We start from the raw sequence: 14,133 nt of genomic DNA on the forward strand, positions 1-14,133 counted from the left end.
CTTTCCCTTCTATTTATAGCTTGATTACTTTCTCCTATTCTTTAGACTTTTTACTTTGTGAGGAAGCATTCCTTGGTAGTTTTCAGTAGATAATTCCTAGTAATTCTTCTTCCTTAATAGTTCCTGTTCTTGCAACCCACCAATAACAGTAGTTTCTAGCCAAGATACTATGAAGTGGTGTGTCCTCATCAGTGTGAAATGTATGGGAAGAAATAGTTAACAATATGTCTCATGGCTTTTGTATACTATTTTCTGTTAACCAAGAACACTTCTTATCTGATCTTTTACAAGACTAATTCACTCTCATCATTTAGGACCCAGCTCAAAATATCACCTCCTCAGAGAAACTTTCCTAACAGCTTAGTGTCAATAGCCTCCCAGCATACACACATACATATACACACCCCGTCACACATTCTTATTCTGTAACTTTCTCTCATCACTTTCATAGCCAATATGACCAACTAAAATTATCTTCTTTTCTTCTTGTCCCCACCCCGAACTGAAAACTCCATCAGTGGCCATCTGTCTTGTTTGCTACTCTAATACCAGCACATGCCAGACATACTAGCCATGCAGTAAATATTTGTTCAAAGGATGATTTATTGCCTATTTTGTATGATATAATTGTTAATATAAATTAGAGATAATTCAATGCTACCCCTATTTTATTTATTGGATTAAGATGTGCTTTCTTCAGTGATATAGGAAGGGGTAACATTATAGACTGAGCACTGAAAATTCACCTAAAAGTGCATCCATGTGAATGTCCTCTTCCATGTATGTGGGTAGTGGGGAAAAGGTTTCAAACAGCCACAGTACATTTTATTCATATCTTGGTTATGGCATTTGTCATATTGATGAAATCCACCTTTTTTACCCATTTGTCTTGAGGGCACAACTATAATTTGTTTCTGTATCCATAGTCTGTGTATCCATAGTGCCTGGCATATAGTACATGCCTAAACTAGTAGATGCTTAATAAATGTTTATTTGAGGATGAAAGAAAGAAAGATCTGTAAACAAGTAGATCTGAATGAATGGAGAGGCATAAGTGTATTGGTCTTATTTCTAGTGACTTGATGGACCTAGAGATCTACATTTATCTTTACTGAAGCACTCTTTCATAGGGAGTAAAATTATGGTTTATACAGATAAAGGAATGAAAATTATTGTCATGTTCTTATTTAATTAGATCTGATTCTCATCTCTATAATAACATAACTGGAAATAAAAGTAAGTTTATACAGAAAACCCCCCAGCAGGGAACTGGAAAGTGTAACTAAGAAAACGATAGCAGTTATGTGGTGGAACCGTATCTCAAAGATGTTTGCCTTGGGTGATCAAAAGCTTATTTCTGGCATTTGCAGTCTACAAGAGTTAATTTCCCTTATGTATCCCTTTATAAAACACTTTTTGCCTTGCCTTTAAAGAGTCATATTTTATATATTTCCCTTTGAAAATCTATTTGAACATAGATTGTTGTTTTTGTCTATGTGCCTCTAATTTCTTAACTTATTTAAATGCCAAGAAATGAAGCTTTTTAATTAGTATTTTTAATGTTATTCTGGTATGTGGTAAAAGAGTGGTGTGGCTATAAAACATCCTCCAAGGGCCTAGAAATAAAAGGAAATAGATTTCCCAGTGAGAGAAAAAATGTAAAACAGAGCAAAATAATTCAGAACCGTGATCTGCAACTGCATTTTAAGGGACATAAAATGGGTTCTTAAGCTCCATTCATCACTAACCATTCAATAACCTGCCTTTCCTCACTAACTCCACAGAAGATCAACTGGTTTCCTCTTTGGTTAGTAATCTGTTGTCAAAAGGAGTGAAAGTGTTAGAAACAAAGGAGACAATGAGCACTCTCCAGCAAAGAGAGCCTTGGAAAACAGATTTTAAGTATTATAATCAGATCATTTTCAGTGTAGACATGAGACTATCTTGGCCTGATGTAAGTACATAATTATTTGAGTCTACTGTCTTCTTATTATGAGGTAGCTCTCCTTGTCCACAAGTGTGGATCGGTTGGTCATAAAAATGTGAGTACTACCCAGGTTCTTGTTAAAAGTTCTCAGTTATAAACTAACCTTCTGACTTTATATCTATTATGCTTGCTTATTGTAAAAAGGAACAAGGTGATTCTGACATGTATGGTTCGTGAAATACACTTATGGGAGCACTGCCATTAAAACAGCAGCTGCATCTTTCACAACTGAAAATTAAGTGTAATCAGGTTATGAGCACATCTTGTGTTAAGAGAGAAATTACTGGCATGAGTGAGTATGATTCTTTTCTTCAGTTCATGCAGTGTATTTTTTCCTGCACAAAAGACAATTTTGTAGGCCATCAATGAAATCTTCCAGGTTGACTCTAAATGATATCTCACTCTGTTGTCTTAAGGTCTCATTCACACATTGCTAGTTTTCTTGAAAGACCAGTTGCTCTATATTAGAGATATAGATTTTTATATATAGTATTAATATTTTAAAGATGTAGATTTTACTATTTGTAGTTAGCTATCCTGTCTGTACTCCAAAGATGCTATTCGTAGACTTTTACAATTCTCTTAAATCAATGGTTCTTAGTCCTGAGTATTAGAGTTCTACCTGAGAAACTTTAAAAAATATTGATGCCTGGACTACACCCTGAAATATTTTTATTTAAATGATATATTAACACATAGTAGAGTCACTTGGAGAGATTTTATTTAATAAAACAAAGCAGCTCTAATATGTAGCTAATTTTGAGAAAAACTGCCTTAAACCTTAACAATATTTTTGTACCCTCTGAAAAATGGAATCTTAATTTAGTAAGATGGTGTCCCTCATGGAGCGGCGTCCTTTGATTGTCACCCGCACCTCTTCCCATATTTCTTGTTTTTCAGTTCTTACTTTGGTTTTTCATGTTTCTTACTCCTCTTCACTGCTTTAAAGTCCACCCCTTCCCCTCACCTTCACCTGTGCTCACTAGTTATTCCATTCTTTCAATTTTATTTTACTACAATACTCTCTTCCTCTCTATTGATTCTTTCCCTTTGGCCTATAGCATTTTTAAATCCTCCTATGCCGTGGTCTAAACACTCTGCCCAGATAAGATTTCATGCTACTATCTAACTCTGATATTCCAACTCTGATGTATTTAAGCATTTGGATTGATAAATCTAGATAATTTATTATTTCATCCTGTATTTATGCATAATTAATACATAGTTATAAATCTGGCCTCCGCTCACATCATACTACTAAAATCATAATTCTAATGAGTCAAATACAGAAGTAAATATTTCTCCATACTTAATCTATGTAAAACTCTCAAATTTACCCTTTTTTGGAAAACCTCCCTGGTTCTCATCCTAGCTGTCTGGTGGCTGAGGGACTTCTTGCTGGCTTCTTGTTCAATTCTCAATCTTTCAATATTAACATTTTCTGAAAATCAATATATAAATTTCCTCTCTTTCATCTATTCCCAAGTTTTCAGTCATCACTTTTATGTGTACTCATGTCACCCAAAGTTAAATGTCCTGTGATGACCTGAGCATCAAGCTGTTGGACATGGCAAGGTATCTGTTGGACATGGAAAGGTGGATATTTGACAGGCAGCTAAAACTGGACATACTCTGAGATAAATTGACTAATATATTATCTTTCTTACAATACAGAAACACACACACACACACACACACTCTCACACACACACACACACACTCTCACACAGACTCAAACATACATAACCTGTCTTCTTTGGAGGCAATTATATTTTGAAGAGCCCAATTGATCTTGGATTACCCTGGCTTCAGGCCAGCAACTGTAGTCATGTTTCTTTTCTCCCTCCTTCACCTGCATACATGCCAGTGATTGTCCGATTGTCCGGTTTCTGAAAATGCTGTTTCAAAATGTACCTGTCTGTCATCATTTCCTTTTCCATGCCCATGCACTGCAATAAGTTAGGCTGCTATAGTTGACTCTGACAACCGTATTTTTGCAGGTTCCCCACCTCACTGCTACAAATGATTATTCTGAAACAGACACAAGTCAAAATAGGTCCTTATCCTACTGAAGGAAGAGTCTAATCTCCACACCATGTAGTCAAGGACAGCTATGTAATACTTCAGGTATTTTTGTTTCATCTCATGCTACATCTCTCCATGTAACCAACTTTGAGATTATATAGAAGGTTTGTTGCATTTAATTTCAGCATAGAATATCTTTCCTGTTCTATGCCTATTGATATCTCTCTCAGGTTTTAAAATTTAATCCAAATTATACCTTTTTTCATTCTTTTACACACAGTTCAAATGTTATTTTTTAAATAAAGTCTTTATTTTCATAGCAAGTCAGAATTCATTGTTCTTTCCATCATACTCCCACATATCTAGGTGGCAATTCTATCTCCCATACATTTTACTGTGCCTTGCATTAAAGTTAGCTTTTACATCTCTGTCTAACCTACTGAACCATAAATTCCTTTTAGTGATCTCTAACCACCAGTGGTCAGCACAATGACTTCCACATAGTAGGGATTCACCAAATATTCATTGAATTTATTGCCTCAATTAATTTGCTCTCAATTAGTTTAGAAAGAGTCTCATTCTAGAAATGCGTTCTATTTGGCTTAAGAATTCTCTCTGCCACACATGAAGTGTTACCTCCCATAGCCCTTTCTCAAAACAGTCTCTAACTTTTTAGCCTCAGCCAGGCTATCCCTTTACTGCTCTTAATATGGAAAAATACATTACATTGAAAACATTCCTGATTACTAATGCTGTGTCACAAGTCATTGAATATTAGAGCTAGAAATTACCATGAAAATATTCCTTGTTCACAGACTGATTTTATAAAGAATTTGAGCTAGTACATTGATAAAAAAATTGGTCCAAATTCACAAAGTTTGTAAGTGGCAAAGTTGATGTTAAATCCAATTTAAAGATAATAGTATCTGTTACCAACATTTTAAATCAAGTATACTCCAATAAAAATTTTTTAAAAATACAAAAATTATTTTTTAAATAAGGATAATAGTATCTGGAACCAGACTAACCAGTTGTGTCCCTTTCTGTCACTTTGTACCCTATGTAACCTTGCACAAATAGCTTATCCTTCTGTACTTCAGTATTCTACTCTTTAAAATGTTGCTACTAATAGTAGCAGCTGTATTAAATTGGTTATATAAACTACTTCCATATGTGCATTGTAAATGATTAATCTTGTATAAAGTCATCCAGTTATTATTAATATCAATTCATTCTCATGAATTATATAAAGCATTTATGATAATATCCTTTACTGCCTTATCTGTGTATATCTCTATGTGCCCTGTATATTATTTAGTACCCTGTGGAGGACATATAAACATTACATATAGAATTATATGTTAAAATTATTTTTATAATTTCCAATATTATAAACAAAATTAGGATAAGTCTGTGTAGTATTTTAATGACTTTGACAATTTATTGTATGTCAAATAATGATATTGTTCTCTGTGGTAAGTATATGTGTGTATGTATATGTGTGTTTGTGATATCATGATTAAAGTTTGAGGGTATATTTATTTAAGGTCTTAGTGGGGTTTAGTATTTTAAGCAAATACCAGATAAAGATTTGTTGAGCAAACCTTTCAAAATTGTAAATATACTCTTACATTTGTGGATAATTCTGTCTTATATTAAAACAATTTAACTTTACTAAAGATCATACAGTTTCTTACCTAAACCCGTTTGCATTAGAATCAAAACTTATAACCAAAATAATGATTCTTAAAATATATAGTTTACTCACTCGTGTTGCAGACTTTAATTATATTGAAGTTTTATTATATCAAATATATTTTGTTGAAATGGCTGATATTCATTAAATTCTGAATACAAGTCCCTTATCAGCTATATGATTTGCAGATATTTTCTATTTTTGTGTATCATGCTGTTAGTGTCACATCTAAGAAACTTTTGCCAACAAGAGTTCATGAAGATTTTCTCCTATATCACCTGCTATGAGTTTTATAGCTTTTACATTTTACATTTAGATGATCCATTTTTAATTAATATTGCATATGCTGTGAGGTAAAGGTCTCTGTTCATTAAAAAAAATCTTTTGCATATAAATATCTCAGCAGGTTTTATTCAAAAAATGATCTTTTCCCCATAAATTACCTTGGTATCTTTGTTGTAAGTCAGTTAGCTATAAATGTAAGAGGTTACTTCTGGACTTCTGTTAATCTGTATGTCTAACTAATATCGAAGCTACATCTTGATTGCTGTGGGTAGATAGTGTGTTTTCAAATTGATAGTGTAATTCCTTCTTCATTGTTTTTCTTTTCTAAAATGGTGGCTATTCTAGGTCCCTTGTATTTCCATATAATTTGGGGATTAACTTGACAATTTCCACCAAAAAGCCTGATAGAATTTTGATAGGGGTTACACTGAATCTATAAATAAAATAAATTTAAAGAATTTCCATCTTAAAATATTGAGTTTTTATATCCGTGAACATGGACTGTCTTTCCACATACTTTTAAATTTCTCTCAATAATGTTGTAGATTTTTTTTTTTGAATGTGCTAGTTTTAATTCATGTTGACTCCTGTGTAAGCATTTGACTGTCTCCAGTATTTCCCCCAGAATGTTTTCAAGAAATGGATGTCATTTGGCTGATGTCTGCTTAGTGACTCCAGGCTGCTTAATTTATTGGACAGAGGTAGTAATTTATTTTAAAGATAACATGATTAGTGGGGAAATTTATACAGCTAAATATTATATATTTTATTTTTCATACACGTTTGAAGTGCAAATCTGTGGATATTCCATTTGTAGGACCAAGTCAACATGCCCATCCTAACACTGTATGCTAGAAGAACTCTTCTGATGATGGAAGTTTGATTAAAATGCACTGGAAGATGAAAAAAAAATTAAAGCATTTTTATTTACGGGGCAGATTTTCCCACTAAATTAGGAATGGGCTTTATATACCTATAATCTCATAGACCACTGATCACAAGATCATTGAGTTGTTATTGAATTAAATCCCCACCATAGTTTAGTTTCAGGGTTTTTCACAATATGTTACCATTTTCAGGGTATTCTGAGTCAGTGTCTCAGCTCTTTTCGTAATCTTGGACCGCCAGTAATTCCTTTAAAATATTTTTGTTTACATATATAGGGACTCAATTAAATGGATTCTTGACCCACTCTTTTATTACTTAGTGTTGAAAGTCTGAAAATTTGTATAAAGCTATTTGAGTAACAAACATAGAATTCATTTTTTGGCTTATTTGTTAAACTTCCTACTTGCTAATGATTTATTTGGCACTAGTTGTATTCCCTGAATATATTATCTTATCTGTGGTTGGCTGACTCTGCAGTTTTGGGGTTGTTTCTATCACCTGTGCTTTGCAGTACTGTTTGGTATTTACAGCACCTCCCACACAGGTGCCTTTTTCAATTTAATTATCATCCAGCTTTCTCTTTTACAATATAATTTATGAAAATGTTAAATAAGACCAACCATAATACCTATATCCCTTAAGCACGTTTCTCAACACTTCTTCTTAACTTGATGCATTGCCATTTATCACTAAATTCCTTTAGCCGATTTCAGTCCCAGGAAGAATGTTAATATTGAATCCAGTTTGAGCTAAATTTTAATTAGGATTTCCTGAGACATTGTGTTAAGTGATTTACTGTAATCAAAATTGATTTCGCCTCTGCTACCCCTGTCCTCTAATTTTCTAATTTTATCCACACACAAAAGAGAATGAGTTTGTCTGGCTTGAATAGTTCTCCATAAATATATATCATTCATTCTGACTGTTTCTGCAAATTGTTTCCTTCTCCTTTGCCTTTAGGAATATGTCTGTCATCCTCACGTAAGTCCCAAAGTCGTTTCATGAAATGCCTTTCCTTCTGGCAGCCACATCTGTTCACCCCCAAATACCCAGTCTCAGACTTAGCTGAATTTATGCCTCTCTTTCAAATTTCCTTTTTTTCTCTCAATTATTTTTGTTGCTGCTATTTCTATGCACATTATCATTCTAAATGCAGTGTATAATAAAAATAGAAATAGGCTATGCACACACAGTATATCCCCTTAAGCACGATGAGGTGCGTAAAGTACTTTGTTTACATTTCATTAGGATAGTTAACATGATCCTTTGAATGGGCCATTAATTAACACAGCATTTCTGAAATTGAATTTAAGTTTCAAGGTAAATGTGTACACTTGCATTTTATCTGAGAAAGTGCACCAAAATGTCCAATAGCTGCCCAAAGATGTCTGTGGATGACAAAGAACTGCTACTTTATAGAAGTGAAACTCATGGATAAGAAATACATAATGTCAATAAATAAGAAATTTTTTTCCTGCAGCTTTATTTATTACAACCGTGTGTGTTTTATTAACAGGAAATTTTTGCTTTCCTCTTATGTGTAAACTGAGGCCAGCTTTCTTTTCTTTATCTGTCAAAGGATGAAAACAGAAAATTCTGTGACTCTTTGTAAAATGCGTATTATAAGATTTCCCAGTAGAATCTTTGTTTTCTTTTTGCCCCCTTAAGTAAATTTATATTTATTAGGAAGTCCATGAGGCTTATTTACATATTAAATCATAATGACCTTAATTTGGCTTTATGAAGTTAATAATGGTTATTCTCTTTTCATATCTAATGACCCAAAATAGTCTTTAACTATTGCATATAATTTGCTCCAAAATGATTATGAATATGCGCAACTTAGCCTTACAGATGCTCATGTGGTATTATATCAGGGACTCTAAATTGAATCCCTTTTCTCAAAAAAAAAATTTCTTGGGCTTGATATTCTTATTTTCTAATTAGATATTCTACAATTGGAGATACATTTGTTTGCTTTAGAAAAGGTAATACTCTAAGCCTTATCAATCCTTTATAAGTCATTGTGAACAAGATTATAAGAATTTTTGCTAAACCCATGTGTAAGTAAAAAGAATTACAGGACAAGAGAATCCCTGGGAGATGGGAAGGAAAACATTACGACTGGAAAAAATTAGAGCAAAGGAAGGATGGGAATAATAAAAGCAATTCAGTTTTTCCAGACCTCCGTCCTTATTAATATGTGTTTATGTGTCAAGAACAGGTGATAAGACAGAGAAAAAAAAATTCCTATAGGGACAGGCTTTCCTTTTTTTTTTTTTTTTTTTTTTTTTGCTTTAGGAAATTAAAATAGTCTTCAAGATTCAAAATCTTTTATCACTCTCACAAGAACAAACAATTCTTTCCTGATGTGATTGCTTCAGCATTAGAACACAGTAGCCTCAATTCAAGAAAACAAGAGTGTACATGCTGAGGGAACTTTTTTTACTTACTTTGTGTGTGAATGCTTGAAAGCAAGCTTCTTTTGTTGGGTGAAAAAAAATGACACAATGGTGAAAAGTTGAGTCCCAAGAGGATTTATGTTGTTATTTTCAATTCCAGCTCACTGCAGTCGACGCAGACGAAGGGTCAAACGGGGAGATCACATATGAAATACTGGTTGGGGCTCAGGGAGACTTCATCATCAATAAAACAACAGGGCTTATCACCATCGCTCCAGGGGTGGAATTGATAGTTGGGCGGACTTATGCACTTACCATCCAAGCAGCGGATAATGCTCCTCCAGCAGAGAGAAGGTAATTTATATCAGAAGCAATGCAGTCTTTTCATCACTCCAGTTTAAACCCCCAAATTAAGTTTAAGACGTGTCACAAGCATTCTTTTATCTTATAAACACCTAAATTAGATCAGAAAATCAGAGAGACTGGATTCTCAGGAACTGCATATTCTTCTTTGGTCAAATTGTGGGAAAAGTACAATAAAGTCAAGATTAAACCACAAAATAATTAACTGTGATTTCACAGATGTGAAGGATGCAAGTCTCTGTTGGGAGGGGGAGTGGGAACTGGGAAATATTAGAGGCATGTGTCCGCTGTATTAGTGAAAAGCAAGGCTGCTCATAGAGGTCACGGATAACGTGTAACACGTGATGTCTCAGGGTTTTGAGGCCATCTCTCAGTGTCAGAGTAATTATTTAAAAAATTTTTATACACATATACAATTTATCTAGAAAATCTATATATTTGTGTATGTATAATCTCATAGATATATATGAGAGAGAGACAGTAAGAGAGAAAAAAGTAAAAAGATTTCCAACTGTTACAACTACATCTATCTGCCCCCGCCAAGAGATATCCTTGAGATACCCCTTTTATTGATTTCTTGTTTGTTTCCAGATTTTCAGTATGCATTTTAAGAAAATATGAAGTTAATATTAATACATTGCTAAACCTTGCTGGTTTATTTTTCACCCTCACAGTGTATCTTAGGGTTCTTTCCAGATGAATACTGGATAATTCCCTTAAAACTTTTTATCACAGCTATATAATATTCCTTCATATATATGTAATACAGTTTAAGCAACCCACTGTTGATAGACTTTACATGTCAGTCTCTTTAACAGACAATGAAGAAATAAGTAACATCGAACACACATCATTTTGAATGTGTGGCAGTATATATCAATACAGTAAGTTCCCAGAAGTTAGACCAAAGGGTTCATACAATTGTAAGTTTTAGAGAGAACTACCAAATTGTATTCTATGGGGCTTATAACAATTTTCAGTTCTAACTGCCTGGTCTGAGTATGGCTAATTCTAAACAGTCTCCCTAGTGTGTGTCATATCAAACTTCTGGATTTTTGCCAGCCTGATAGGTTAAAAAAAATAGTATTTATTTTTTTATCCATTTGCTTATGAGTGAGTTTGAGTATATTTCCTATGTTTTCTACTTTTATTACCTTTTCTGTGAATTCTGTGTTCACAATATTTGCCCATCTTTCTATTGATTTGTTAAACCCAGGTTACAATTATTCTGTGTTTTGTACTAGTGACTTTGTGTATTCATATTGTATGTTTAAATCTTTGTTGCATTTGGGATTTATCCTACTGTACAATAAGAGGTATTGATCCAGCAGTATTTTTTTTTTTCGGGCACCTATGCCATTTTTCACATAATATATCGGTTGGTTCATCTTTTTACTCATTAATTTGAGATGTTACATTTATTATATCTTTGCTTATGTATTTGAATGTGATTCTAGACTTTCTCCACTATTCCATTAGTTCACCTATTTTTTTTATGAGCTATTATCACATAATCTTAATTGTTAAGATTTTAAACTATGCTTTATAACAGTGGTGTGAACTTAACTCATTGATTTTCTTCCTTAACAATTTCCTGGTTACTCTTTGTTAATTTTTTTCTTTGACTTTATATAAGCTACTTAAGTATGTTTCTTTTACCATATTTTTATTAGCAACACATTAAATTTATAAATTAATTACTTAGGATTAAATTATACATTGTTGGTTTTGAATCTTTCTGTCTAAGAACTTTCTGTCTCTTCATTTGTCCATGTTTTCTTTTGTGTCCTTTAGTAGATTTTATTTTAAAAATATTTTCTTTATATATGTCCTATACATTTTTTTGTTGGGTTGTTTCTCATCTTTTGGTGTTATTGTAAATAGACTTCTTCCTCATTCTTGTAATTGGTTGACACATATGTAAAAGCTGTTAATCTATATTAATTTTAACCCACTTTCTTATTTAATTCTCTTATGTTTTTGTAGTTTTCCAGTTCGTGTTCCTACGTTATCCAAGAATATATTTTATAAGTAGTGATAGTTTGATGTCTTACTATTTTTTTCTTCCCTTTAATTTCATTTGCTAGTACTTCCAATAAAAATGCTTGTCTTGACTTTGATTTGAGTGGGAATACCTCCCACATTTCCCTATTATATTGGTTTATGGTTAAAAAACATATTATGTTAAGAAAGCATTCTTCTATTCTTATTTTATTGACTTTTTAAAAATAAGAATGGTCATTTATTCAAGTCAAATAAATATCCTCAGCTATGAAGACAATAATGAATTTTCTTTTTGAGCCAGTGCTAGGATGATTGATCTTAATACAGTTCCTATAATAAATCTATTTTTCATTCCTGATATAAATCCAAGTAGGCCTTGGTATTTTAATCTTGAAATAAACTGCTGGATTATATTTGTTGGTATTTTATTTAGTGAAATTAGTCCATGCTTTTCTTTTTGAGAAACTTTTGTGAAGGCTTTATATAGTTGTTATGTTACTTCATAAGTGAAATAAACAAAACCCACAAGAAACACAAAAATGAATTCATAAGTTTGATGCCTATGAATTAGTTGTAGACATCTCTAAAGCCAATAAATCCAAATTTGGTTCTTTGAAATATAAATAAATAAAAACATAAATAAATTTATAAACTATCAGCAAAACTAATCAAAAAAAGTGGGAGAAAGTGCAACTTTACCTAATAAATTCTGAGAGGGAAAAAACATAGAAACAGAAGAAATGGAAAGAATCATTAAAAGACCACTTTGCTTTAATAGATGTAAAAGCTTGAAAAGATGGATGAAATGGATAATTTTTCAAGAAAATATGATTTACCAAAATCAATCCCAAAGATTAAGAATTCTTAAGAGATCAATAGTATTTTCCTCTATAGAGGAAAATACTCATCTCCCACTGTTATCTACAGACCTGCAGGTCACTGTGGAGGAGTTTAGTTCTAGTCTGCTTGGCATTCATTTCAACAGTATGTTTGTCAAAATGCTTGGTGACTTCAGTGTCCAATATGTGGTAGGTATAAAGCATCTCCAAACTTGCAGTCACTTTGGCCGAAGATCCCTGGAGCCATCCTCAATGCTTATCCTTCATTCAAACTCCAAATATAATCTTGAGCAACAACTCTAAGCTCTACCCTAAAAACATACTCAGAAACCAACAAATCCCCCTACTTTCATTATTAACATAGCAGTCCAAGCCACTGTTCTCTCTAGTGTTGAAAACCTCTTCTAATTAGAAGTCTAGTTAGACTTCTGCCTGTGTCCCCTTCAGTTTCCTCTCAACACCATGTACCTAAGTACATCTTGTCCCTGTAACTTCCCCTGAGAAATTTCTCTGACGTCTTATTTAGCTTTAAGTCTGAAATTTTTGCTCCTATGGATTCCTGTATGTACTTCCAAAACAGTAAAGTAGAACCTGTAAACACTGAAATGTAAATACAGCTTTTTTAGTGTGATGTTGGTGGGAGACAAAGGAAGAAAAGATAAGGTTTTTGTCTTAAGTCTACTAGTGAAAGCAATATAAATACCTAGAACCTTCATCTTAGAGACAACGTAGAAATATAGTTACAAATAGACACCCTGTAGAGTATGTTGACACATTGAAAAGAAAATTACCATACAGATTGTGCAATCCTCTAAGTGTCAAGGACATCACCTCAGTACCACTGAGTACTATTGTCCAAAAAATATGGACAATGATATTGTCCAAAAAATATATCCCAAAAATATGACTTTTTATCTTTTTAAAAATTATACCGTTTCTGAAGTTAAAGCTTCTTAGGTCTATCTTCATAACCTCTTTTTATTCATATTTTATTTTGTTCCTAAAAACAAAGTGTTATGGATGAAGTTTTATTCATAATATAAATAATTAAAATTGATTGTAATATTATAGCCTGATCCAAAGACTTGAAATTTGTGATTTCCATTGCAAACCAAGGATGTTTTATACTCCGCACAGAAACACACATCAGATAACTAAGATGTCTTCAATTTCCCTCCCACTTTTGTTCTTGTAGGATGTGGGGAGAAAGGACAGGCAGATTTTGAATACAGAAGCCTTGCCTTTTAGTTTATCTGCTGTTGCTAATTAACTTCATAACCCTGAATCTGTCACTTAATCTTTCTGATTTTCTAATCCTCTTTTGTAAAATGGGAGTTAAACTAGATGGTTTCTAGGGTCTTTTAAAATCATACGATTATCTGAGAAGTTGCATCACCTCTCTTGTTCTACTTTGACCTCATTACCAAATGCGAAATAAAAACTTTACGATTTTTATGTTTAGAAATAGAGAGTTATCTACGTTATACTGGCTATATTACAAAAATAAAATTGGTATTATATAGATTCTCAGTTTTACGCATTTAAGACTAGCTATAAAATGTAATACAAAGTGTTCACATAGAATTTATTATAATTTATTATTTACCTCATGACTGTCCTGTTTTATTATGTGCTTGATCAATG

The 14,133-nt window shown here is 32.7% G+C and overlaps 1 protein-coding gene across 1 annotated transcript in view; it reads left to right on the forward strand.

Moving 5' to 3' along the window:
- The window catches only part of PCDH15 (protocadherin related 15), a gene marked incomplete at its 5' end in the record, with an annotated part of 299,765 nt that overhangs the window by 29,755 nt on the left and 255,877 nt on the right, over positions 1-14,133 (forward strand). The window contains one exon of the mRNA XM_007470315.1: positions 9,444-9,637. Coding sequence (XP_007470377.1) covers positions 9,444-9,637 — 194 coding nt within the window. The remainder of the gene's footprint in view (positions 1-9,443; positions 9,638-14,133) is intronic.

This window comes from Lipotes vexillifer, unplaced genomic scaffold (genome assembly GCF_000442215.2).
Source record: "Lipotes vexillifer unplaced genomic scaffold, Lipotes_vexillifer_v1.1 scaffold690, whole genome shotgun sequence".
In the NCBI taxonomy this organism is placed as follows: Eukaryota; Metazoa; Chordata; class Mammalia; order Artiodactyla; family Lipotidae; genus Lipotes; species Lipotes vexillifer.